This window comes from Anabrus simplex, chromosome 1 (assembly GCF_040414725.1).
Source record: "Anabrus simplex isolate iqAnaSimp1 chromosome 1, ASM4041472v1, whole genome shotgun sequence".
Taxonomy (NCBI): Eukaryota; Metazoa; Arthropoda; class Insecta; order Orthoptera; family Tettigoniidae; genus Anabrus; species Anabrus simplex.
In genome coordinates this window covers 1,441,364,825-1,441,390,890 of record NC_090265.1, presented here as the reverse complement: position 1 = coordinate 1,441,390,890, position 26,066 = coordinate 1,441,364,825, and the positions used below count along the sequence as shown (strand labels likewise).

The 26,066-nt window shown below is 42.2% G+C and overlaps 1 protein-coding gene across 1 annotated transcript in view; it reads right to left on the bottom strand.

Annotated features, from left to right (window-relative positions):
- The window catches only part of LOC136860530 (pyruvate kinase-like), a 272,168-nt gene extending 260,962 nt beyond the window's left edge, over window positions 1-11,206 (bottom strand). Inside the window, exon 1 of the mRNA XM_068225910.1 lies at window positions 10,871-11,206. Coding sequence (XP_068082011.1) covers window positions 10,871-11,206 — 336 coding nt within the window. The remainder of the gene's footprint in view (window positions 1-10,870) is intronic.
- Window positions 11,207-26,066: the final 14,860 nt, after the last annotated feature.

The window sequence follows — 26,066 nt, the reverse complement described above, 5'->3', positions numbered from 1 at the left end:
AATGCAGATTATGGCACAATTGGAGTTTGAAATCTGGAATAAAAGAAAAGGGAGGAAAATGAAGTTATGTCATAACGGAAAATGAAGAAGGAGAAAAGAAAAAAGTGAAAGAGGAGGCTTACCCTTGGGACTAATGTGAGGTGTCCGCTAGCGTTGGCTGCGTGAAGTAATCTGGCGAGTAGCTTTATTGCTGCTTCTAGTATTGTATGTATGTATACGTAGAGGCGGGGAGTGAGTCATGTGAGGCGGAGGGGCGACCGATTCTTTGGGCGGGTCGGATGTTCGTGGACGGGGTGTCGCATGAAAGGGCGGTAGAGCAGTAGCTGTTGTTACAGAGGAAATATTATTAGCGGTTGTATAATTAAAAATTCTCATAAAGTTATTATTATTTATATTGAAAAGAGAGAGTAGTTCTGGAATTTTTTCGATTATTGGACTTTTAATTTCTGAAGTATCATTTAAATTTTGATTTATATTAAAATACTGGTCTAAGAATATGTAAATGTTCTCAAACTCTGTCATAAGTTTACTTTTATTGACGTATTTCAAGATTTGAAGGTCTTTTTCAATTGTCGTAAAACTGTGACCAGTTTCTTCCATATGGGTGCTCATGGCGGAATACTTTTTATGTTTCGAAGCGTTGTAGTGTTCAAGGTATCTGGTCAAAAAGCTACGTCCGGTCTGTCCGATATAAGAAAAACCACAATGGGTGCATTTAAGCCTATAGATACCAGAGTTCGAGAATTTATTGTGGTTAATGTTGTGCCATTTCACTGTTATAAGAAGTTCCGTCCGTAAGAAGGGCAAAGATGGAGCACAGGTCTCCGAGAATAATTAACGTCAAAATGTCTGACGATACCGCGAGTGAAAGCAACAGTATTCACCTTAGGCGCTAGAGAAAAGAATTTATATCCAGAAGGCAGTGAAAAAGAACGAATGTGGAGATTGTTACCAACAATTATTGAAAAAAATAAGAAAACGAGATTGAATTGCTACTTCTAAATCAGAGTCGAAAACGGAAAGCAGCTACGTCAGAAAAAGAAGGTATCGACAAGAGATCATCTCAGCAGAAGCAAGGAGCAGATTTATGGGAAGCTGCGTCGCAGATCAAGCAGAAGATTTTTAATTTCGTTCCGCGAACTTTAAGATACGTGGAAACTCAAGCATAAACTACGACAAGCTTACGTCACGGCAGTCTCTGCTGACGTATTACTCGATATCACCCAAGTTAAAGAACTACAGAAGTGGGAATCCTATAATAACTCCCGGAAAGATAAAGGAGAAAAATCTGTTCATTTCGAGTCATAGAATTACACTACCCCAAGATTATTATTTGTCAAGTAGATCAACTCTTTCAAAGAAAGCAATCTTTCGCGTTAAACAGATTATCACAGCTGTCCATGATGGCAATGCTAATTGATCCTGTTTGCTATTCTATTCCAACTAGTCCAGAAATGAGCAAGATGTTCTAAGAAGATGATAGGCCAGATTGCCCAAATGGGTGCCGTCGGATGACGTTGCCTGCCGAGAGATGACTAAGCCCAGAGGAGAATTATGCCAGTATTTCCCATCCACCTAGGGAAGTAAAAGGAGGCGTATCCGTATGTCCTGTCAGCTGGACATATGCCGACGACTGGAGCTGCTGAATTCAGATAAGTCTTGCTTTTAAATTAGTGTAGTAATGTTTTATATTCATATGTAAGTGTAATATGATTTGTTAAGTTGTTCCGTGCGAAATAATGAAGCGACGAAAATGGTGTATTGAATTAGATCAAAGGTGGTTAGGTAATATTCGTATATGAATGACAAATCCATAGATAGGTAGTCAATCAATGATGAAAGCCTACGTTCGAGATGTGATCCATGTAGTGTGAAATACTGAGTTCGTTAAGGTGACAGTGAATTGTATACTATGTCAAAGAGAGATTTAGGTACGCGTGTACTTTGGTTATGACCAAAGAATGTCAAGATAGGAACCAACAGTAGGGTATGCTTGCCAAATAGATAGATGTGTTTACAATAATTTAAGGTTATGACGGAATTAAGGTCATAATGTCGTGAAATATGTCCATGAACCGTGATTGAAATAATAAATGCCACGATTTAAGTGGAGTGGATACGTATTTAGTAAAGGAGACGGGATATATGTTTGGAAGTATAATAATGATTATTTTAAGAGAAGCTGATATGAGATTGATACTTTACAATGGTGGTAGTTATTGATTCTTCGCGAATATGAGCACGGTGATGTAGTAGTGGACTTAATGGTTTCAAGTTGAGTTTTTACTAAGTGGAAATGAATATGTAGCATTTATATGTACTATTTTTCTTATGAGCAAGCATGAGAAAGTTCAAGTATGATTGAAGTGACATCTGTTGGTTAGCGTGTATACTTGGTAGTACCAATGAAGTCTCAGTTAGGAGGATGAGCCAAACACATGCACTATGTCACAGATGTTTTCTAATTATAATATATCCTCAAGCGAAAGGACGTGTAGTAACTTCTTAGGCAAAACCCTATCACTGATGACTGACTGTAGATGTATAAGTTGTATCTTATGATCGAGTCTTCGCACAATGCAGACCACATTAGCTAGTATACTTCAGAAGAAACTAGTAGAGTAGTCGTTAGAATATATTGGTACTTGTTGAACCATTTATTTAAAAATTACATTAATTTAGAAGAAGACTTATCAATATTCACGCAGTAAAGGAAGAAGCATGAATATTCAGAATTGTAACCAGTTATTTGTAGAAATATTAGGGAACTATCCTCCCAAGTTGATATTTATAGGTATCTATTGATATGTTGTGAGAGATAGGAATAACTATATGTCAGCAAATTAATATGAGCTCTAAGTAAGAGCCAGTAATTAACTCAAAGACTTCATAGGTAACAGAGGAGAATTCCAATTCATGAGATATGATTTCAGGCCTAAAATGCGTCCTGAATATCTTGAAACCGCCCTCAATCTACACTTTAGCTTGTAAGGTGTCATATTGTACCGGTAAATATTTTTCTTTGCTAGGGTGCACCCACACAAGTTTTAATTATCCACACATGTTTTAATTACCCAACCATGTTTTAATTACCTAAACATATTTTAATTTAGTTGTTTCAGTCTATTAATTTTTAACTTTATTTCGATTTAATCATTTCTTTACAAACCTAAGATGGTGAGTTCAACATCTTTGGACTAATAATTTTTAATTTGTTAATTACGAGCTGAATTATAGTAATGTTCAGTTAAATAATTGGTTATACGGATTTCAATAATTTGCCGTATATTCCATGCTTTCCTTGATTTTTTTGGGTCAGTCAAGATTTAAGCACCTAATGCAATAGATTTCAATAGATTCATTTTTTTTAAATGACTAACTCAAATAACATTTCTTATATAATGCATAGTGGGTGCCGGACGTGTCAACTACCGGCAGATTCAAGGTGAACGTCGCTTGTATGTATTTTATCCGATACTGACATTTCTTCAATTTCTCCTTGCGCCAGAAATGAGGATGCGTTAACTGAAATATTGGTATGGAGAGAGGCTAAGAGAGGAAGTAACATGATTGATTATGTATTCGGGTAGAAGAAGTAGACAGATTTAGCAAGTTAAGGCCATGCTCACCGGAGATGGATGGGATAATCAGATGATCATGCAGTTTCCTCTATTAGAAATTCTTTAGGGAGGATAGCATAATGTTCGACCTTTGGATTGAAACAAGTATGTAATAAATAAGATTAGTAAAACTTAAATCATTCTTTCAATGTGTATCGTAGCGTAGAGACTTAGATTTAATGGATGAATGCTGCAACATCTTGGTAGCGTAAGAAATTCAATAAGTAACGTATGAGAGTTGTATTTATGTGTAATTAAAGTTTCTTTGGCTCCGTATGGCATGTCTTTCTCATATTCGGAACTCATAGCCCAAATGGTAGATTATGTTAGTCAAGAGGATCGAAATTAAGCTAGTCTGGATCTTATGCGTCCTATCAGGGAGCGGGGACGGCGCAATGTTAACTATATTTGAATTGAAGAATATATTACGGTTCGTATATCCGGTTCTATACGCGATATTAATATCGTATTTCTTTAGAGGGTTAGTAACTTGAAACAGGCCTGGGTTCGTGTAGGTAAAGGGAGCATATTTCGTTTTTTACAATGAGTGTATTATATTGTATTGAGTAGGTGGTTGTTAATAAAAGAATTTTATAATTTTAATTTAATAAAGTTCCTTCATGCAAACAATAATCAAACAAGTACTTCAGATATGGTACTATATCCCAACCCATTATCTTTAGTATATCCCCCGAAACCTGATCAATTCCAGCTGCTTTTCTAGTTTTCAACTTTTGTATGTTACTGTAAATGTCATTGCTGTCATAGGTAAATTTTAATACTTCTTTAGTATTAGTAACCTCCTCTATCTTGACATTATCCTTGTAACCAACAATCTTTACATACTGCTGACTGAATACTTCTGCCTTTTGAAGATCCTCGCATACACACTCCCCTTGTTCATTAATGATTCCTGGAATGTCCTTCTTGGAACCTGTTTCATCCTTAAAGTACCTATACATACTTTTCCATTTTTCACTAAAATGAGTATGGCCACCAATTATGCTTGCCATCATGTTATCCTTAGCTGACTTCTTTGCTAGATTCAATTTCCTAGTAAGTTCGTTCAATTTATCCTTATTTCCACAGCCATTTCTAACTCTATTTCTTTCCAACCTGCATCTCCTTCTTATAATATAGTGGGTCTTTACCATTCCTTAACACCTTTAAAGGTACAAACCTATTTTCACATTCCTCAACAGTTGCTTTAAACCCATCCCAGAGTCGGTTAACATTTTTATTTACCGTTTTCCATCGATCATAGTTACTTATTAAAACTCCCTCATGCCTATTTTATCAGCCATATGGTACTGCCTAACAGTCCTAATTTCAATCTCTTCCTTTCTTTCACATTTATTTTTAACTACGACAAAAACTGCTTCGTGATTACTAATAACATCTATTATTTCGGTTTCTTTATAGAGCTCATCTGGTTTTACCAGCACCACATCCAAAATATTCTTCCCTCTAGTAGGTTCCATCACTTTCTGAATCAGGTGCCCTTCCCATATTAACTAATTTGCCATTTGTTGGTCATGCTTCCTGTCGTTCGCATTACCTTCCCAATTGACATTTGGTCAATTGAGATCACCCGTTACAATCACGTTCCTTTCCTTATCGTTTCCCACATAGCTGATTATCTTATCAAATAATTCTGAATCAGCATCTGTGCTACCCTTTCCTGGTCTGTACACTACAAAGACATCAAGTCGTCTATTATCCTTAGAAATGAGCCTTACCCCTAGAATTTCGTGCTTGTCATCTTTAACCTTTTCGTAACTTACAAATTCTTCTTTCACGAGAATGAATACTACCCCTCCTACCATTCCTATCCTATCTCTACGATACACCCTCCACTTCCGTGAGAAAATTTCTGCATCCATTATATCATTTCTCAGCCATGATTCAACTCCTATTACAATATTTTTTAAGTATATATCTATTAAATTACTTCATTCTCTTCCTTTCTTTACAATACTTCTACAGTTGAGCACTAACACTTTTATGTCATCCCCACTTGATTTCCAGTTCCCTGTTCCTTTAACACCGCTCCCTAGGCCACTCTGTTTCCCTGAATGTACCTCCCTATAACCATTCTAAACAAATTTCCTAACTTATATGTACCACTGCGGTTTAAGTGAAGGCCATCTGAACGCAGATCCCTATCTCCTACCCACCCATTAGGATCTAGAAATTTCAATCCCAGTTTCCCACATACCCACTCCATAGTCTCATTTAAATCCCCAATCACCCTCCAGTCAGTATCCCTCCTACACAAAATTCCACTGATAATAATCTCCGCTTTCTTAAATTGCATCCGTGCTGCATTTACCAGACCCCACACATCTCCAACTATGTTGGTACTTACACCTGCTTGTCTTACGTTGTTAGTACCAACGTGAAACACTACCACCTTCTCCTTTCCCTCCTCCCTCTCTTCTACTTTCCTCAACATTTGCCTTAACCTAATTCCTGGATAACACTCTACTCTGGTACCCTTTCCTCCACACACTTTCGCGACATATCTAACGATAGAATCTCCCATGGCCAGTGCCCACCTCATTTGATGCCCTCCCCTTCTGGTCAGTCCTATCTTTCCTGAAAGCTGCAGAAGCTACTTCCTCCTCCCTTTCCTCCATCCCATAACCCTGTTCCACCTGTCTTTTCCTATCCACTACTCCGCATTTCCCTTTCCTACCTCTTCCCTTTCTCCTGCTTCCAAACTTCTCGGCAACAGTTCCCTGTTTCTCGTCTTCCCTCGGTTGTTCTACCTGCAGTGATTCGTACCGATTTCTCACCGACACCTGTCCTGAATTTTGATCCTGAATGGAGCCCTTAGCCTGCAATCTCCTTACCCTTAAAACATTAGACCATCTGTCTTCCACAATTCTCCTCTTTCATTTCAATCCCTCTATTACACCTACTATATCCTGTACATTGTTTGGAGGCCTACTTTCCTTCCTGTCCTCTGAGAGAATCCTAATTATCTCCTTCAAGCTGTCCAACTCATCCCTCATACTCCTTAATGCCTGGTCACACCCACAGTCCCTACACTCGCACTGCTTATCCATTTGTTTAATAAATAATGAAAAGAAAAGGAAAAATAACTTATTCTGTGCAAAATAAAACTGAATGGATAGAACTATTGTCTAGGCTAGTTCACAAAGATCACACGACAGTAAGTTATTTAATATAGGCTACTACTATACTACTTAATTGTACTATTTTTATTCCTACAACACGCTAACACGATGAAAATTGTTGTTAATTACTGGAAACAGAATAATACAAAAGAATTACACAATTCTTAACTGCAGTTAAGTCTACCCTAAATACAACAGAATTTTAGTAAGAGAGTTACTACAGATACCACAGAAACTGTACTACACTATACAAATATTTCACAGTAATGGAGTAAACACACTACTTTCTAATAAGATGCTATAATGCACTACAATAATTTTAAACTACGTTCAGACCAAGAACAGATATCGTTACTACAATACGCTACAATAATTTTAAACTACGTATTCTAATTACTATTCTAATTAATTAACTACGTATTCTAATTAACAGGTTATTACCACGCAAAAACAGAAAAAATTACCATTAAAGTTCGAAATTCGCAAAACTACTCAAAATTATAGAATAGGCACTCTAATTTTAATAAGTTACTATACTACACTACAATAATGTTAAAACTACGTTCAGACGAATCCTAGCTTCTTACTAAGCACAAATAGAAATAAAAATTCCAATTAGGCCTAAATTTAGATATTCGCAAGAACTACCGGTAGGTACTCAAAGATTACCAACAAAGTTAAACACTATACAGATTAATATTAGTACTACTTTGTCCTACTATGCTGTAATAGAAATGAAACCTGCCGTTTGCACGCAAATATAACAGGCAAGATACTATCTAATATACTGTATCTACACTACAATTCTAAACTGAAATGCGGTTATGTGATCTTTACAGATGGTGGATTACTATTATTTTCCCTGCTCCGCGGGTCCTTAAATGTTGAAAAATATGAGGTTGTTTACAATAATTTCTCAAAAGTATTTCTGTCTAAACTACGCCAGGGACTTGAATTGCAATTATTGGAATGTAGGAACTTGATTATTAGCTAACCGCTCATAAATACTGAAATGTCGAGGGTGTGAAGTATAAATTACGGTAACTGCCTACTCAGACCTACAAATGATCGGAATACAAGAATCAGCTGATTTGATTTATATTTTCTTGATACACTACACCCTTTGTTCACAGAATGTAGCCAACAACGCCAATATTTAAATAAGACGAGCGACAATAATCAATAACAACTACGACTGTTAACTATATCGCCAGTGAAATACTGTCTATTCTGTTGAAACCCTTTCTTTAAACAAAATTTACAACAGTATCGCATTCTTAAAAGAAGTTATTACCTTCGTGATAGGTGGGACCGTTGAACTGCTATTTGAAATGCCCTGACAAATGCCTGCACTAATAGATATAACTGCTGCCGAAGTTACGATTCCTTTTAATATCCCGTCTTTGTAAGAACCGTATTTTATCAACAAACCTGTTGATATTTTAATAATACTATTAAAAAGAAAGATATATTTCTTCTTTCACGCAGACCTAAATTACCGGTTGTAATCTAGCGAACGCCTACGGAACTGCTCAGTGTGAAAACTGTAAATAAATACCACTAATCGCAGATTACTACAAATAAACACTAAACACAATTATTTGTGGAGCTAAATGTATAACACACAAAATTTGGTAAATTTCTACAATTATTAACTACTTTATCACTGAGATAACACAGAGCTCTTGGAACAGTCAACCACTCGCCAGCGCATCCAACAATGGAAAAATGGATGTTCTTGTGTAGAAAGGAGTTCGGATAAAGGAGCGTCTTTGGTGTAGACTGCGTTGTGGATGTCGAAGAAATGAACGACCGCTGACAGAAACTTTGGAGAAAACAATTCTTCTTTGTCTTGGTCGTCCAAAGTCTGCGTTGCCTGCGCCTTCAACCTTTTACTGGAAGTCTGTGTTATCTTAGACTGCGTCTCTTTCGACTTCGTTACATCGTGCGATGTCTTCGATATGGGTTTCAGTAATGTTTCTAGTGGCGATTTTAAATGTTTTTGAACAAAAAGCTCACTGCTTGCACACGTGCGCTTGAGTTCACAAAACTTGCATCGAATATTATTTCTGGCATCGATAATATGTTGTTTCAGTTGCTTGTTCATGTTTCTATATAAGCATTTAACTTAAAGTCGAATAAAATCGTCGAAACCTCTACGATAGTAACCTTTATCAGTAGGTAAACAAGGTCGGTTCTGGCACAAGTACCATTAGCATTAATATTCATAAGGTCAAACCAAGGTCATTGACCTCAGAAGTTCCGTTAAGATCATTAAGGTCATCTCCCTTGGTAAGTTATTCCAATCCCTAACCCACCTTCCTATAAACGAATATTTGCCCCAATTTTTCCTCTTGAATTCCAACTTTATCTTCATATTGTGATCTTTCCTACTTTTAAAGACACCACGGAATTCCCGTTAAGATTATTGATCTTAGGCTTTGACGTCATCAATGACGGTACTTGTGCGAGACCGGTCTACTTGCGACCTGTCACAGGGATCACTGGCTTTAGGAGAGGGTTTTTTAACTTACTCCTTGGATGAGGTTAAGACCTTCTAACCCATTCCTAAGACCGGTGAGGTCGACAGTCTGCTCGGAAGCAGACGTTATTAAAACCGAACGTGACTGCTCCTTTTACATACCGGAGGGTAGGATGTCGGTGAGGATACGATGAAAGAGGTGGGAACTGTTAAGTGGAGGGGAATCGGGTGGTGGGGGAATTAGTTCCGGCAGAGAGAAGCACTGCGCAGTGAGCTGTATTATACTCATGTAGTGGTGTGAGCGTTCGAGAAGGCGAGAGTTACAATACATCTGATTTATTAATCCAAGAACTGAAAGTGGTGTTGAATCCCAGCTATTTTACACACAGTTTATATCCACGTTTACGAAGTTTTTCTACTAAGGAACTATTACGATACTGCATTGTGTGAATTTCTTCATCATAAAAGCCTCCTTTTATAGGCTGCACTGTAAGATCGCAAAGTAAGTACGTAGCTGGATTTGTTAGTTATACTTTATCAATCCGTAAGATTTCGGTGCTTCAGTTTGGGGTGTAACACATATGAAAACTGATTTATGCCTGCTAATGCGTAAACTATAACTTGTTTCGAAGTGGTGTCGTTTCCGATTTACTAGTTTTATTCTACTGTACTCCGTTTTGAGCGGCCGGTTGTGTTTTAATATTGCTAGGTTTCATCCAAATTGTTCGGTTAAAAGTGTTATTGTACTGGTTGACAATGTACTGAAAAATGTCTATCCAGCGATAGGAAACACGTGCAGTAAATTCACCCCATATGATTGTCTTTAGCGTTCTGTTGAACCTCTCTACAACACTCGCTTTAAGGTTACTCTACGCAGAATAGTGATGAATATTAAGCGAAATCATGTTAGTAGATGTTTTTTATAAAACTCTTTACCTTGATATGTTGGAAGAAGACGTGGTTAGCGTCCTGGTCACTTGATGATCTTGGATGCGGCTGTGACAACGCTTGCTGTTTTATTACGTACGAGTTCTGCAAAGGCAAACTTGGAATATACACGGATGACAGTTAGGAGATATTTGATACTGCTGTTACTTTTTGCCTAGGGACATTTATACCAGATCTGCTTGCCAAAGATCCGATAATGTTATCACGGCGTAATTCTTCTATTTCACCTTCACCTTCACGTACTGTATGCCCAGCACTGCGAGATGCATCGAGTAAGAGCAATAGCTCAACTAATTTGTTAGGATCGTTCCAGTAGGTGTACAGTAGTCTACAAGAGGCATCCGCAGCTTCATTCACAACCCACTAGCCGAAAGGTGGCGCACAATTTGCACAGTGGGAAACAAGAAATAACTTCTCGGTACTTGTAATTCTTGTTAGTATTTACTACTGATGAAGAATCATAATTACGTCTGTGCGCATTTGTTACTCGTAGGCTAGCTTTATACTTCTCAAGATTATTGTATGAATAAACGCAAAATTAACAATGTAAAAAAGAGTAGTTCGAGAAGACCTTCATTTACTGCGTAATGAACCCATTTTACAACGACTGTTTTACTGCCGAATGTACTTCAGTGTTGCCAATATAAAAACGATTAAATCTGTACCAAATGCCATACATCCGATCCGTTCCCATAACTCTTAATATACTTGGCTGCGAGTTCACCGTACGTCTCTTTAAGATACCTCTTGAACTCTGGTGTAGAAGTAACAGCAGACAGGTCGGATTGTCGAGACGTAGTTAGCGTTTCTACAATAACTATCCTAGAAAACACTGAGGTGCCCTTGGTGTTTTCGACTTGACTGGAGTAATCTTTTTGAATGGCCTGCGTTCCAACATACTGGTGAGAAACACTCTTCTTTGGAGGAGTCCTACCTTGAAGTACAGCTTGAAGTGGTTCGGTGATACGTTTTGGCAAGAGTAGATCGCTCTGTTGCTGCTGATCTTTTACCATACCGGATGAACGAAATTGGTTCCAAGCACTATGTGTATTTAATTTACCTGAACGAGAGTTTAATTATTAATATATCTTATTTCATAGGACTTATCCGACTCCGTTCCCTAATACACGACAGTTTCCGAAATAACATTTATTGAGACTTCTCTTGCAGCCAAAGAAAAATGTTTCATTTAACTACGGGCAGGAAGGACTACATTCGCAAGTCGTTTGGGAGAGTGCTTGTGTACAGTCCGGTAACAAGTGAATTCTGTCTACTTTAGCGCCAACATAGTCAAATAGCAGAATATCACTCCAAGGCAGGATAAATGGCATTATAATTCAGGTGATCCACATTAATATCTCTTATTTCTTCTACGCGTGGTAAACTTTGACTTGTATTTCGGTACACGAAGGGAGTACGAGATGTAAATGAGGTCGTGAGTTGAGAACGATAGAACAGGAATTTGGCCATGATTTAGAGCTTTCTGTGGATTGTTAATTGCGATATGATCGATGAGTGTGTGACATGTGTGATAATTTTCATAGATATACTAGGTTTTATGAGAAATGAAATGTCATATGGCTTTTAGTGCCGGGATATCCCAGGACGGGTTCGGCTCGCCAGATGCAGGTCTTTCTATTTGACTCCCGTAGGCGACCTGCGCGTCGTGATGAGGATGAAATGATGATGAAGACAACACATACACCCAGCCCCCGTGTCATTGGAATTAACCAATTAAGGTTAAAATCCAAGACCCGGCCGGGAATCGAACCCGGGACCCTCTGAACCGAAGTCCAGTACGCTGACCGTTCAGCCAACGAGTCGGACAGGTTTTATGAGAATAATAATGCCTCAGCTACCGTGTCCAGTTATTTTGACTTGACGCTGTTTACACTCTATACAGTAATAGAGTAAACCGTTATTTCTTCTATATCTCTACAGATTTCTTCTTCTAGTCCGGCTCCATGGCTAAATAGTTAGCATGCCGGCCTTTGGCCACAGTGGTTCCGGGTTTGATTCCCGGCAGAGTCGGGAATTTTAACCACAATTGGTTAATTACGCTGGCACGGGTGGTGAATCTATTTGTCGTCTTTATCATCATCTTATCCTCATAACAACGTGAAGGTCGCCTACGGGAGTCAAATCAAAAGACCTGCATCTAGCGAGCCGAAATTGTCCTTCGGACACTCCCGGCACTAAAAGCCACATGCCATTCAATATCATTCTTCTTCTGGATCGTAATAGAAGAAATATATAAAACACGTAAAAAGGTATATAAATGTCAAGCCTACTATCTCTGGGCCCCTTGCCCCGTCCAAGCCAAGATTTCCAGCAACAACAGAAAGAAGTCCCAGTCCCATGCAAAGAACCAAAGGCAGGTTAGGTCCACGCAAGCTCCACCGAGCTGCCACAGGGTCCGCCCCAGGCTAGCTCCACCCCCCACAGAGAACCTGCCACTACCAAACCGGCATCTGCACCACCGCCCCAACGCCCGCCCCACGCGCCACAACAACCAGACCATCTACACAGAAACAGGTACAGCAACCAGATGGGAACATGGCGGGAAGGGAGTTCAAGGAAAGGATAGAAGAAATCCTGAAAACCATCTTCCCGAACTTGAACCTCACTGTAGTTATAACCACTGGAGTTATGATTGCTAACTTGCTGTCATTCCCCTGGCTAAGGGACCTGATTGATGCGATCTCTGACCCCCTGTCCCAAGATGGCTGAACAACTCAACAAGGATAATAATAAAAAACAATAACATGCAGGGGCTTCGAGTATTAATATGGAACTGCCAGGGCGTCAAGGTCCAGAAAATTCGAACTCGAAGCCTTCCTAGCCGCGAATACCATACACGTAGCACTCTTAACAGAAATCTTCCTCCCACCGGGGAAGAAGTTCACCATGAGAGGCTAAAAGTTACACAGAAGCGACAAGGCTAATGGAGTCGGAGGGGTGGCAGTTCTGGTAAGGAAAGACATTAAACGTAAAGAACTGGACTTACCAGAGCTGGTCGAACTGGAGGCATGCGGAATTGCCATGCCAGGGCGAGAAACACTCATAAATGTCATATCGGCATACACCAGACCAAAAAGCCTAAACATAGACGACATCGAAGCGGTACTTAAGCTAAATCGAAACACGATTCTAGGAGGGGACCTAAACTCGAAACACGCCAGCTGGGGCTGCCTGAGACCTAACTCAGCAAGCACAAGGCTGTACAACCACATGCTATCCCAGGACTATGTGGTAACAGCCCCCCAGCGAACCCACGTTCCTAGCGCCAAACGATCAGGTCTCCGATACACTAGACATAGCCCTACTACGACATATTCCTCAAAGTCACAGCATAAAAGTCATAAACGACCTCGGATCGAGACACCAACCAGTGATATTTACACTGGATGCGAACCCAGAGGAATATGAGAATAATCCCAAGCGCAGGCTCGATTATAAAGCAGCCAAATGGGATAAATTCGAAAGAAAACTCGATTCGCTCCTACAAAGGACTGAGAACATTCAAATAGAAAATCCAGCCCAAATGGAAGAATCAGTAAAAACGCTCATAAATGCGATCCAGGTAGCCACAACAGCGAGCATCTCGGTACACAAACCTAAACACCACACTAACATCGAGATACCGGCCCACATTAAAGAACTAATATACAAGCGCAACTGGGCCCGATACCACCGCGATGAAGACCGGAAATCTAAAAACCAACTCAGAATTGAAATCGAAACCGAACTAATGGAATACAGGTCGCGGACCTGGAATAACAAACTGAGTACGTTTGACACAAATACCAGACCGGTGTGGAACTTAGCGAGATATTTCACGCGAGAATCACACGTGATCCCAACAATTAAGGGATCTAACGGGCCTATATACGAAAACCAAGATAAAGCTGAGGTTATAGCTGACTCACTGGAACCGGCTTTTACGCCCAACGACGAACCGTCCGATCCCGACTTCACTAGACAAACAGATGCCAAGGTAGCGAAATTCCTAGCAAACGCACCTAAGCCTGAGGTTAAGAGGGCTAATATCCACGAAATTAAGTGGGTAGTAGATCACCTTAATCCGAAGAAGGCACCCGGCCTAGATGAGATTCAGAACATAATAATCAAGAAGCTAACTCAGAAAGCCCTCGCACTACTCAAAATATACAATGCAATGTTACAATTGCAATATTACCCAGAACAATGGAAAAAGGTGAGAATCCTTGTGTTTGGTATGTTTGGTAAACCAGGAAAGGACCAATCTAACCCCAACAACTACAGGCCCATCAGCCTCCTGGACGCCCTCAGCAGTCTTCGAGAAAATACTGCTGAAAAGGCTAATAGCACATATCAAGGAAAAATGAATCATTCCAAATTAACAATTCGGTTTTAGGAACGGCCACTCCGCCCCACAACTGCTTACCCGGGTCATAGAACATCATAGAACAAGCGACCATCAGACTAAACAAGCGGAGGGTCACAGGCACGGTATTCCTTGATATCCAGAAGGCATTCGATAAAGTGTGGCACAAAGGCCTACTAGCGAAATTAATAGACCTCGAATTCCACCCAGGGTAGATAAGATTAATCAAATCATACCTAGAAGGCCGAGAGTTCCAAGTAGATGTCCACAACACACTGTCAAGCACACGACCGATCAGGGCTGGCGTAGCCCAAGGGTCACTAATGGGCCCAATCTTGCTCATCCTATTTACGAATAGGAACTCGCTACCACGCACCTCTACGCGGATGACACTGCTATCACAGTACAACACCCTCAGCTGGCATGCACCCGAAAGTGACTACAAGTAGCACTGCGAACTCTCGAGCCCTCGCTAACCAAGTGGCGCATCAAGGTCAATGTTGACAAATGCCAAACTGTGTTGTTCACTAGGAAGAACAGACGGACACACAGGCCAGTCAATATCAAACCGCTCAAAGTATGTAATCAAGGTATAGCATAGCACGAGTAGTCCTAGATAGGAAACTAACCATGCTACATCACATTAAAGACATCCAGCGGAAAACACACGCACAACTGTCACAGCTCTATCCTATACTGAATAAAAAATCCAGTATTAGCAAGAAAGTAGCAATCAACATGTACAAGGCCCTAATTAGACCAATAATAACGTACGCAGCCCCCGCCTGGGGCCACACTGCTATGACGAATCTAGATAATCGGGAATTAATACAAAATAAATGCATTCGAGCAGCGGCCAGACTCCCGCCTGACACACCAATACGCCACCTACGCGGAATTGCGAAAATCAGCTCGATAAGGCAACACATACGAAAACAAACATTCCGAATGTACACGAAGTCATTGGGTAATAAGATCAACCCACTAGTCAGTGGAATAGGACGCTACGACGTCGATCTTTACACCAAATACCCCACGCCGACACACATTCTGTTCAGCCTCAGGGTTAAGAGTCCGGAAGTCCAAAAACGCCCCCTCCTAAGCTGACACCAACTCACTACACCGCTCCACTTAATATTACGCACACACGTCACACTGCAAACACCTGTATATACATATATATACATGTCTATCTATGTCCTTATCCTAGGTTGTGTTGTGTTGTGTTGCAAGGGCAATCACGCTGCCAACTACGGCGGTTGTCCTGTTATAAAGAGAGCAAAAGGACTATTCCTTCTGAAAAAAGAAAGTCAATGAAGCACCCGTGCAACCCGCAAAAAGCAGAATTTAACATCCAAGGAGCTGACTTTCCAATAAGGGACTCAGCAGAACAGGAAGTCGACGAAAGACAGATACCCAGAAGAAGAAGAAGAAGAAGAAGAAGAAGAAGAACTACAGCGTGTCGATCAAAAACACCGCTCGACTACCAACTACTAGAGAGGAGACAGTTAAAATGCTGTACAAACTGCCACCAGAAGAGTATCCGGAGGCCGTCTACGACCCTAATGAGTCATTCTGGAGGTCAAATGGTCTGTATCGCGATTGACCTGTCTAAAGCATTTGATAGGGTGGATCATGGGAGACTACTGAAAAAAAATGAGTGCAATTGGACTAGACAAAAGAGTGACTGAATGGGTTGCTATATATCTAGAAAATAGATCTCAGAGAATTAGAGTAGGCGAAGCTTTATCTGACCCTGTAATAATTAAGAGGGGAATTCCTCAAGGCAGTATTCTTGGACGTTTATGTTTTCTTATATATATCAATGATTTGAGTAAAGGAGTGGAATCAGAGGTATGGCTTTTTGCGGATGACGTTATTCTCTATCGAGTAATAAATAAGTTAAAAGACTGTGAGCAACTGCAGCGTGACCTCGAAAATGTTGTGAGATGGACAGCAGGCAATTGTATGATGATAAACGGGGTTAAAAGTCAGGTTGTGAGTTTCACAAATGGGAAAAGTCCTCTGAGTTTTTAATTAACGCGTTGATGGGGTGAAAGTTCCTTTTGGGGATCATTGTAAGTATCTGGGTGTTAATATAAGGAAAGATCTTCATTGGGGTAATCAGATAAATGAAATTGTAAATAAAGGATACAGATCTCTGCACATGGTTATGAGGGTGTGTAGGGGTTGTAGTAAGGATGTGAAGGAGAGGGCTTGTAAGTCTCTGGTACGACCCCAACTAGAGTATGGTTCCAGTATATGGGACCCTCACCAGGATTACTTGATTCAAGAACTGGAAAAATCCAAAGAAAAGCAGCTCGATTTGTTCTGGGTGATTTCCAACAAAAGAGTACCGTTACAAAAATGTTGCAAAGTTTGGACTGGGAAGAACTGGCAGAAAGGAGACGAGCTGCTCGACTGAGTGGTATGTTCCGAGCTGTCAGCGGAGAAAGGGCGTGGAATGACATTAGTAGACGAATAAGTTTGAGTGGCGTCTTTAAAAGTAGGAAAGATCACAATATGAAGATAAAGTTGGAATACAAGAGGACAAATTGGGGCAAGTATTCATTTATAGGAAGGGGAGTTAGGGATTGGAATAACTTACCAAGGGAGATGTTCAATAAATTTCCAATGCCATTGAAATCATTTAAGAAAAGGCTAGGAAAACAACAGATAGGGAATCTACCACTTGGGCGACTGCCCTAAACGCAGATCAGTATTGATATACACGCCAGTGGCATAGCAGACAGCATTACCAACATGTTACCCGAGAAGCAGTCGTTTACCGCCACTTGTTTGCTAGCCAGTACGGACACTAGACGACCAGTGATAAGAGACCAAGTAGACGGCCTCCGGATACTCTTCTGGAACGCAAATCGAATCAACAGCAAGCAGATAGAATTTAAATACTTATTAAATAAACTCAACATAGATGTCACACATGTCAGTGAAACTTTCCAAAAGCCCAACATGAACTTCACTGTCAAAGGCTACAAAATACAGCGGGCTGACAGAGGAGGGGACGGTGGGGGACAGCCATCATAATGAAACAGAAACTGAAGTATGACGAGTTCCTACTACCAACCCTCCGAGGAATAGCGGCTACAGCAGTCAAACTGCACACAAGGAGTGGACCAATACAGGCGACCGAAAGAAACCCTACATACCAGAGACCTGGAGCTCATATTTCACTCTGGAATACCAACCATTCTAGCTGGGGATATGAATGCAAAACATGAAGCCCTGAACTCCAGACTAACAAATACTCCAGGCCGTAAACTGTTCGACCACTGCCAGAACAGCAATATAAACATCATTTCCTACTTGTAAAACTCACAACCTGACTTTTAACCCCGTTTAACCCGTTAAAAGTCAGGTTGTGAGTTTTACAAGTAGGAAAAGTCCTCTCAGTTTTAATTAATGCGTTGATGGGGTGAAAGTTCCTTTTGGGGATCATTGTAAGTATCTAGGTGTTAATATAACGAAAAATCTTCATTGGGGTAATCACATAAATGGGATTGTAAATAAAGGGTACAGATCTCTGCACATGGTTATGAGGGTGTTTAGGGGTTGTAGTAAGGATGTAAAGGAGAGGGCATATAAGTCTCTGGTAAGACCCCAACTAGAGTATGGTTCCAGTGTATGGGACCCTCACCAGGATTACCTGATTCAAGAACTGGAAAAATCCAAAGAAAAGCAGCTCGATTTGTTCTGGGCGATTTCCGACAAAAGAGTAGCGTTACAAAAATGTTGCAATGTTTGGGTTGGGAAGAATTGAAAGAAAGAAGAAGAGCTGCTCGACTAAGTGGTATGTACCGGGCTGTCAGCGGAGAGATGGCGTGGAATGACATTAGTAGACGAATAAGTTTGAATGGCGTTTATAAAAGTAGGAAAGATCACAATATGAAGATAAAGTTGGAATTCAAGAGGACCTACTGGGGCAAATATTCATTTATAGGAAGGGGAGTTAGGGATTGGAATATCTTACCAAGAGAGATGTTCAATAAATTTCCAATTTCTTTGAAATCATTTAGGAAAAGGCTAGGAAAACAACAAATAGGGAATCTGCCACCTGGGCGACTGCCCTAAATGCAGATCAGTATTGATTGGTTGATGGGACCTTCAGAATTCACACATATACCATTTAATCCAAATCACGAGCCAGATAAGATCGACATATCACTTACGCAAGATATCAATAGCGAAATACAGCTTACCACTATCTGGGCGACGGAGTCGGACCACAACCCTGTCCTTATGGAAATTGAGGACAAATCCATGGCAGCCACAAACATGAAAAAGTCGAACGTCATCCCAACGAGACACATCAACTGGAAGGACTTTCGAAGCTTCATGGAAGAGTATACAGTAGACAACCTACCAAGTCTTGACAATCCAGCGGCTATTGACAGTGAGGTACAGAAGCTAACAGCCTCAATTCGTACAACCGCCAAAGTCAATCAATCAATCAATCAATCAATACTGATCTGCATTTAGGGCAGTCGCCCAGGTGGCAGATTCCCTATCTGTTGCTTTCCTAGCCTTTTCCGAAATGATTTCAAAGGAATTGGAAATTTATTGAACATCTCCCTTGGTAAGTTATTCCAATCCCTAACTCCCCTTCCTATAAATGAATATTTGCCCCAGTTAGTCCTCTTGAATTCCAACTTTATCTTCATATTGTGATCTTTCCTACTTTTATAGACGCCATTCAAACCTATTCGTCTACTAATGTCATTCCACGCCATCTCTCCGCTGACAGCGTCACAGCGTCACCCACACAGAGGAAGAGCAAAGATCTCCCGAACCGAATTAAATAATTCTTAATAAAGTTGAAAAACATCGCCCACTACAGATGGCAAAGACCCGAATGGATCAACACAAAAGGTCATATAACACATTCCGCAGAAAATGTACCGCAGAGATTCTGGAGTACAAGAACAAGCAATGGAACACTACACTCCGTAATCTCTCGGTACAAAATAACAGCATATGGAGGATGACTAAAGCCCTCAAGAGGGAACCTAACGTCATTCCTATATTACACGAAGAAAACGGCAACACAACAGCCGTAACAAACGCAGAAAAGGCTGAACTACTATCGTCCGCTAGAGGCGCAGTTCCAGCCACACGAAGACCTTTACCCTCAATTTACACAAGCTATAGAAGAGGAGGTAAAGAAAATACCCATCGCTACAGAAAAGTCAAACCACGAATACCCCCAGATCGCAGTCCAGGAGATAAGAAATATAATAAAACGCCTACCGAACAATAAAGCCCAATGTCCTGACGGAATTAGTAAGACAATAATTAAGAACCTCCCACCAGTACCACTGGAGAGGCTTTGTGCTATCTACAACTCCGCACTAAGAACAGGACACTTCCCCACCCAGTGGAAACATGCTAAAATTATCACTCTCCCTAAACCAGGGAAGAAGAGGGACAATCCCAAAAACTACAGGCCCATCAGTCTCCTGGATGGACTGGGGAAAATCCTGGAAAGACTGATATACCGCAGATTGAAGACAGTCGGCAACATACATGATAAACTCCCCGAACAACAGTTTGGGTTCCGAAGGGGACACTCCACGGTCCAGCAACTGATACGCATAGTAAATGCTATCACAAAATCACTAAATACAAAGAGAGGGAGAGGCATTGTATACCTGGACGTAGCCCAGGCCTTCGATAGCGTGTGGAAAGACGACCTGCTATACAAGCTAAACTCCAAAGGTCTCAAGCCGATCTAAAGGAGGCTGATAGACAGTTACATCAGAAACAGAACCTTTTACGCCGAGGTAGCAGGAGAACAATCAATAATCCGACAAGCGAGAGCGGGCGTAGCCCAAGGTTCCATATAGGGTCCCTACCTCTACCTACACTTCTGTGCCGACACACCAACCACAAACAAAACCGAACTCGCCTGATATGCTGATGACACAGCAATAATGGCAGAGTCATTTCAACCTTCCCTGGTTACACAACATTTCCAGGACGCACTCGATCACCTCCAAATGTGGTGCCGGATGTAGCGCATCAAGATCAATGCCAGTAAGTCCACAGCCGTGTACTACACCAAGGGGTACGAGCGCAAACCCACAACAAAACTAACATTCAATGGAGAGGTCATGCTATGGGCAACCGAAGCGAGGTACTTGGGGGATGTCCTGGACAGAACACTGCAGTACATGGCATACTTAAAGTACCTCCTGGAAAAATCTCAAAAAGCCTACAGGGCAATAGAATGTCTGATAAACAGGAGATCACAACTGGATATCAGGAACAAGTTACTGATATATAAGACGCTCCTTATATCCGTCGCTCTATACGCGTCAACAGTGTGGGGCACGGCAAAGGAGTGCTATATAAAGAAGCTACAGAAATATCAGAACAAAGTCTCCGGACAATCGTCAACGCACCTTACCACGTGCGTAGCCGAGAAATACACGCACAACTCGGAATGCACACCATTAAAGAGGAGATCGTAAGGGCAGCTAAACACTTCAATAGACAAGGGCAAGAACATGCCAGCAAAACCATACAACAAATCCACGAGGTGAACGCTAATGTATACTATACAATGAAATGAAATGGCGTATGGCTTTTTTAGTGCCGGGAGTGTCCGAGGGCAAGTTCGGCTCGCCAGGTGCAGGTCTTCCGATTTAACTCCCATAAGCGACCTGCGCGTCGTGATGAGGATGAAATGATGATGAAGACGACACATACACCCAGGCCCAGTGCCAGCGAAATTAACCAATTAAGGTTAAAATTCCCGACCCTGCCGGAATCGAACCCGGGACCCCTGTGACAGAAGGCCAGCACGCTAACCATTTAGCCATGAAGCCGGACACTATACAATTAAGCACCCGAATACACTCATCAATAAGTGATACACAACTGTATATATTGTAAATAACACTAATACACTGACTGACAGAGCAAATGAAACACCAAGAAGGAGTGGTCAGAACTTTATGCCAATTGCAGGGTAGACTGACGTCACTGAGGTATGCTCATGATGTGAAATGCGCCGCTCTGCTGCGCACGTAGCGAATGATAAATGGGACACGGCGTTGGAGAATAGCCCACTTCGTACCGTGATTTCTCAGCCGACAGTCATTGTAGAACGTGTTGTCGTGTGCCATAGGACACGTGTATAGCTAAGAATGCCAGGCCGCCGTCAACGGAGGCATTTCCAGCAGACAGACGACTTTACAAGGGGTATGGTGATCGGGCTGAGAAGGGCAGGTTGGTCGCTTCGTCAAATCGCAGCCGATACCCATAGGGATGTGTCCACGGTGCAGCGCCTGTGGCGAAGATGGTTGGCGCAGGGACATGTGGCACATGCGAGGGGTCCAGGCGCAGCCCGAGTGACGTCAGCACGCGAGGATCGGCGCATCCGCCGCCAAGCGGTGGCAGCCCCGCACGCCACGTCAACCGCCATTCTTCAGCATGTGCAAGACACCCTGGCTGTTCCAATATCGACCAGAACAATTTCCCGTCGATTGGTTGAAGGAGGCCTGCACTCCCGGCGTCCGCTCAGAAGACTACCATTGACTCCACAGCATAGACGTGCACGCCTGGCATGGTGCCGGGCTAGAGCGACTTGGATGAGGGAATGGCGGAACGTCGTGTTCTCCGATGAGTCACGCTTCTGTTCTGTCAGTGATAGTTACCGCAGACGAGTGTGGCGTCGGCGTGGAGAAAGGTCAAATCCGGCAGTAACTGTGGAGCGCCCTACCGCTAGACAGCGCGGCATCATGGTTTGGGGCGCTATTGCGTATGATTCCACGTCACGTCTAGTGCGTATTCAAGGCACGTTAAATGCCCACCGCTACGTGCAGCATGTGCTGCGGCCGGTGGCACTCCCGTACCTTCAGGGGCTGCCCAATGCTCTGTTTCAGCAGGATAATGCCCGCCCACACACTGCTCGCATCTCCCAACAGGCTCTACGAGGTGTACAGATGCTTCCGTGGCCAGCGTACTCTCCGGATCTCTCACCAATCGAACACGTGTGGGATCTCATTGGACGCCGTTTGCAAACTCTGTCCCAGCCTCGTACGGACGACCAACTGTGGCAAATGGTTGACAGAGAATGGAGAACCATCCCTCAGGACACCATCCGCACTCTTATTGACTCTGTACCTCGACGTGTTTCTGCGTGAATCGCCGCTCGCGGTGGTCCTACATCCTACTAAGTCGATGCCGTGCGCATTGTGTAACCTGCATATCGGTTTGAAATAAACATCAATTATTCGTCCGTGCCGTCTCTGTTTTTTCCCCAACTTTCATCCCTTTCGAACCACTCCTTCTTGGTGTTGCATTTGCTCTGTCAGTCAGTGTATTAGATTGTGCATACAGAAATCAAGCGGAACTGTCGTACGCTTTTCACGCGGATAACCAGTAGTGGAGAGGCCCGCTTCTTACTGATTCTCGACAAGGCTGAATATTCCTTTCCCTGACCTGCCTCACGAACATGCGCAGGGTACTGTCGTTATCTAAGATCCTCCACTGATTCAAATCACCTCCCTCGCTTGTGCTTGCTGAGCATCAGTGCCCTATCTATCTAACTTAATATTACCTTATTTACCTGGAATCCAAAATATCGAACAACACAGAACAAATCATGGCAAACACCATACACACACTGCCATAATACTCTGTATTTACCAGGTAACCAAACACATTACACATATTACCTTATACACTATATTCACTCAGAACTCAACATATAGCCGGCCCCGTAACGTAGGGGTAGCATGCCTCTCGCCCGGAGGCCCTCGGTTCGATTCCCGGCCAGGTCAGGGATTTTTCTCACGACCTGAGGGTTGGTTCGAGGTCCATTCAGTCTACGTGATTAGAATTGAGGAGTTATCTGACGGTGAGATGGCGGCCGAGAGGATGCGTCGTGCTGACCACACGGCCCCTCGTAATCTGCAGGCCTTCGGGCTGAGCTGCGGTCGCTAGGCAGGCCAGAGCCCTTTCAAGGGCGTTAAGTGCCATGGGGGGTAACTAAACATATATAACAGTAAGATAGAATAAAAACACGACAAACGCCCTATACACACTACCATTATACATAATTTCATCACAGCACTAATACAAACTTCTTACATACGATAAACTCCCTCTCAGTCCCGTGCGTCTCTTTGCACATTAATCACTCCAATATCCACTTCCTTTGTTTCTTTATGCATAATTTCATCACTGCACTTAAATACGAACTTAAACTACCTACGCATTTCCACTCTTCCACAACCTATCCAATAATTTTCTGTCCATTGCCGGTCTGTTTTAACAATTCCCGCTGACTCTCAATATTTTTCCTTTCACTCTTTGCGTCCCTTTACCCTCACTTCACCACACAGTATACATAGCATAGTGTCCTTTTTCCGGATCCAACCCTTGTTCTTATATAAACCCAACATCCACCATAATAGTGGTGGGGGTGATCTTTGTTTTAAGAGGAAGTACAACTAGGCAATCATCCTCCATCAACAAATTTAGTGGAAAAGAAATGTAAAAAAAAAATTTTCAACGAAGCAATTTAAAAACGAAGTACAAAATAAGACAAAAAGTATTGTATTAAGCCGAAAGGTTCACTTTCGCATCAAAAGGGAACGTGAGCACCCTGAGTAACAGGACATTTGTAATTTACACACCTTTGAATAATCCACTGTCGCACATAAATCGGATGACGAGATCAGCAGTAGTCGCGTCATCGCCTAATATGCGTTCGAGTGTTTCCTGTAGGCCGAGGCTCTGTCTTAGGCCAGAGAGATCGGCGCATTCTCTAATAATGTGGGCCACAGTGAAGTCGGCACCACAAGAGCACACTGGGTGATCTTCCCTCTTTAGGAGACAAGAATGCAGAGATCGTCCGTGACCTATCTTCAGCCTACACAATACTATGGTCTCTCTCCGGGAAGGCCGGAACGAGGACCGCAACACGGTAGTTGTCTTCTTAATTGCTCTCAGCTAGCCACTCCTATTCCCAGGACACCAAGATGGTTTGACATAGCTGAGAACAAATATCTTTAGCAGGTACATTAATAGGTCTTCGAGGTAAAAGTACCGCTTCCTTTGTAGCTTTATCCGCAAGTTAATTTTCCTCAATTCCACCGTGACTTGGAAGCCACGTGAAAGTGATTCTGGTGCCAGCATCACTTAACCTAGGTAGAAGGTCATGAATCCGCTGCACCAGTGGGTGTTGCGAGAAACAGATATCAATAGACTGTATAGAGCTTAACGAATCGGTATATATGCGAAAATGGTTTCTTTCGTCACCCAGTGCAAACTGCAGAGCTTCTAAGATGGCGTTAAGCTCCACCGTATAGACGCTACATATACTTGGAAGTGTGATCCTCATGCTTATATCATCGGTGACGAAAGAGCAGCCAACAATTTTCCGATTTTAGAACCATCCGTAAAGATATGCCTCGCGACCGGATACTAGTGAACGAAGTTCTGGAAATACCTCCGATAAACGGAGGCATCCGTGTTCACCTTGGGTCGACGGAATAGATCTAGGTGTATATGCGGTCGCGGAACTAGCCACGGAAGTACCTCGCTAAAAGTCTGTTCAAGACAACCACCGATATCTGTACTTAATTCACGACACAAGTTATCAATTCGAAACCCGACCGGCCGTGTGACAATCGGCCGGTCTTGCTACCTCTGGTGGTATTGGATACTAAAGATGCATTGATAGCTTGGATGTAGCGGCATTTCTCGAATTTTGGCAGCGTACATGAGGAGTAACGGCTGCCTCCTTATTCGTAAAGATGGAACTCCCGCTTCAACAAGTAGGCTGGGAATGGGGCTAGTACGGAAAGCACCAGTCGCCAGCCCAACTCCACTATGGTGAACCCTGTCTAAAAGGATCAGCGTAGATTTTGATGCTGAGCCAGAAGCATAGTATAGAAGCATAGTGTAGAAACTCAGCAGCACCGCATGGTCAACACCCCCCCCCCCTCCAAGAAGTACCGATGAGAAACTTAAGCATGTTAAGTCTCTTCATGCAGGCAACCTTCAACTGACGGATGTGGGGCTGTCACGTTAGTCTCTTATCAAAATGAAGATCCAGGTATCTGCAGGTGTCTACCACTGGTAAGACATTATTTCGCAAGCGGAGCTCTGGTTCAGGATGCCCAAGCCGACGTCGAAGTGTACAAATGAGGTTTCCGCCGATGAAAATCGAAAACCATGTTACAGGGTCCAACTATCGACTCGGTTAATAGCTTGCTGCAGCTGTCACTCAGCAAACTCGACCCTCCCGGAGCTGTCGAGCTAAATCATCTGCATATAGCGATGGAACGACTGTGGGCCCAGCAGGGGCAATTATGCCGTTGATGGCGGTTGCGAACAGCGTGACACTCAGTACAGATCCCTGTGGTACTCCATTTTCTTGAACTTAATATTGAGAAAATGCATTCCTTACTCGGACTCGAAAGAGCCAGAGGGACATGAAATTCTCAATAAACGTTGGCAAATTTCCCCGAAAT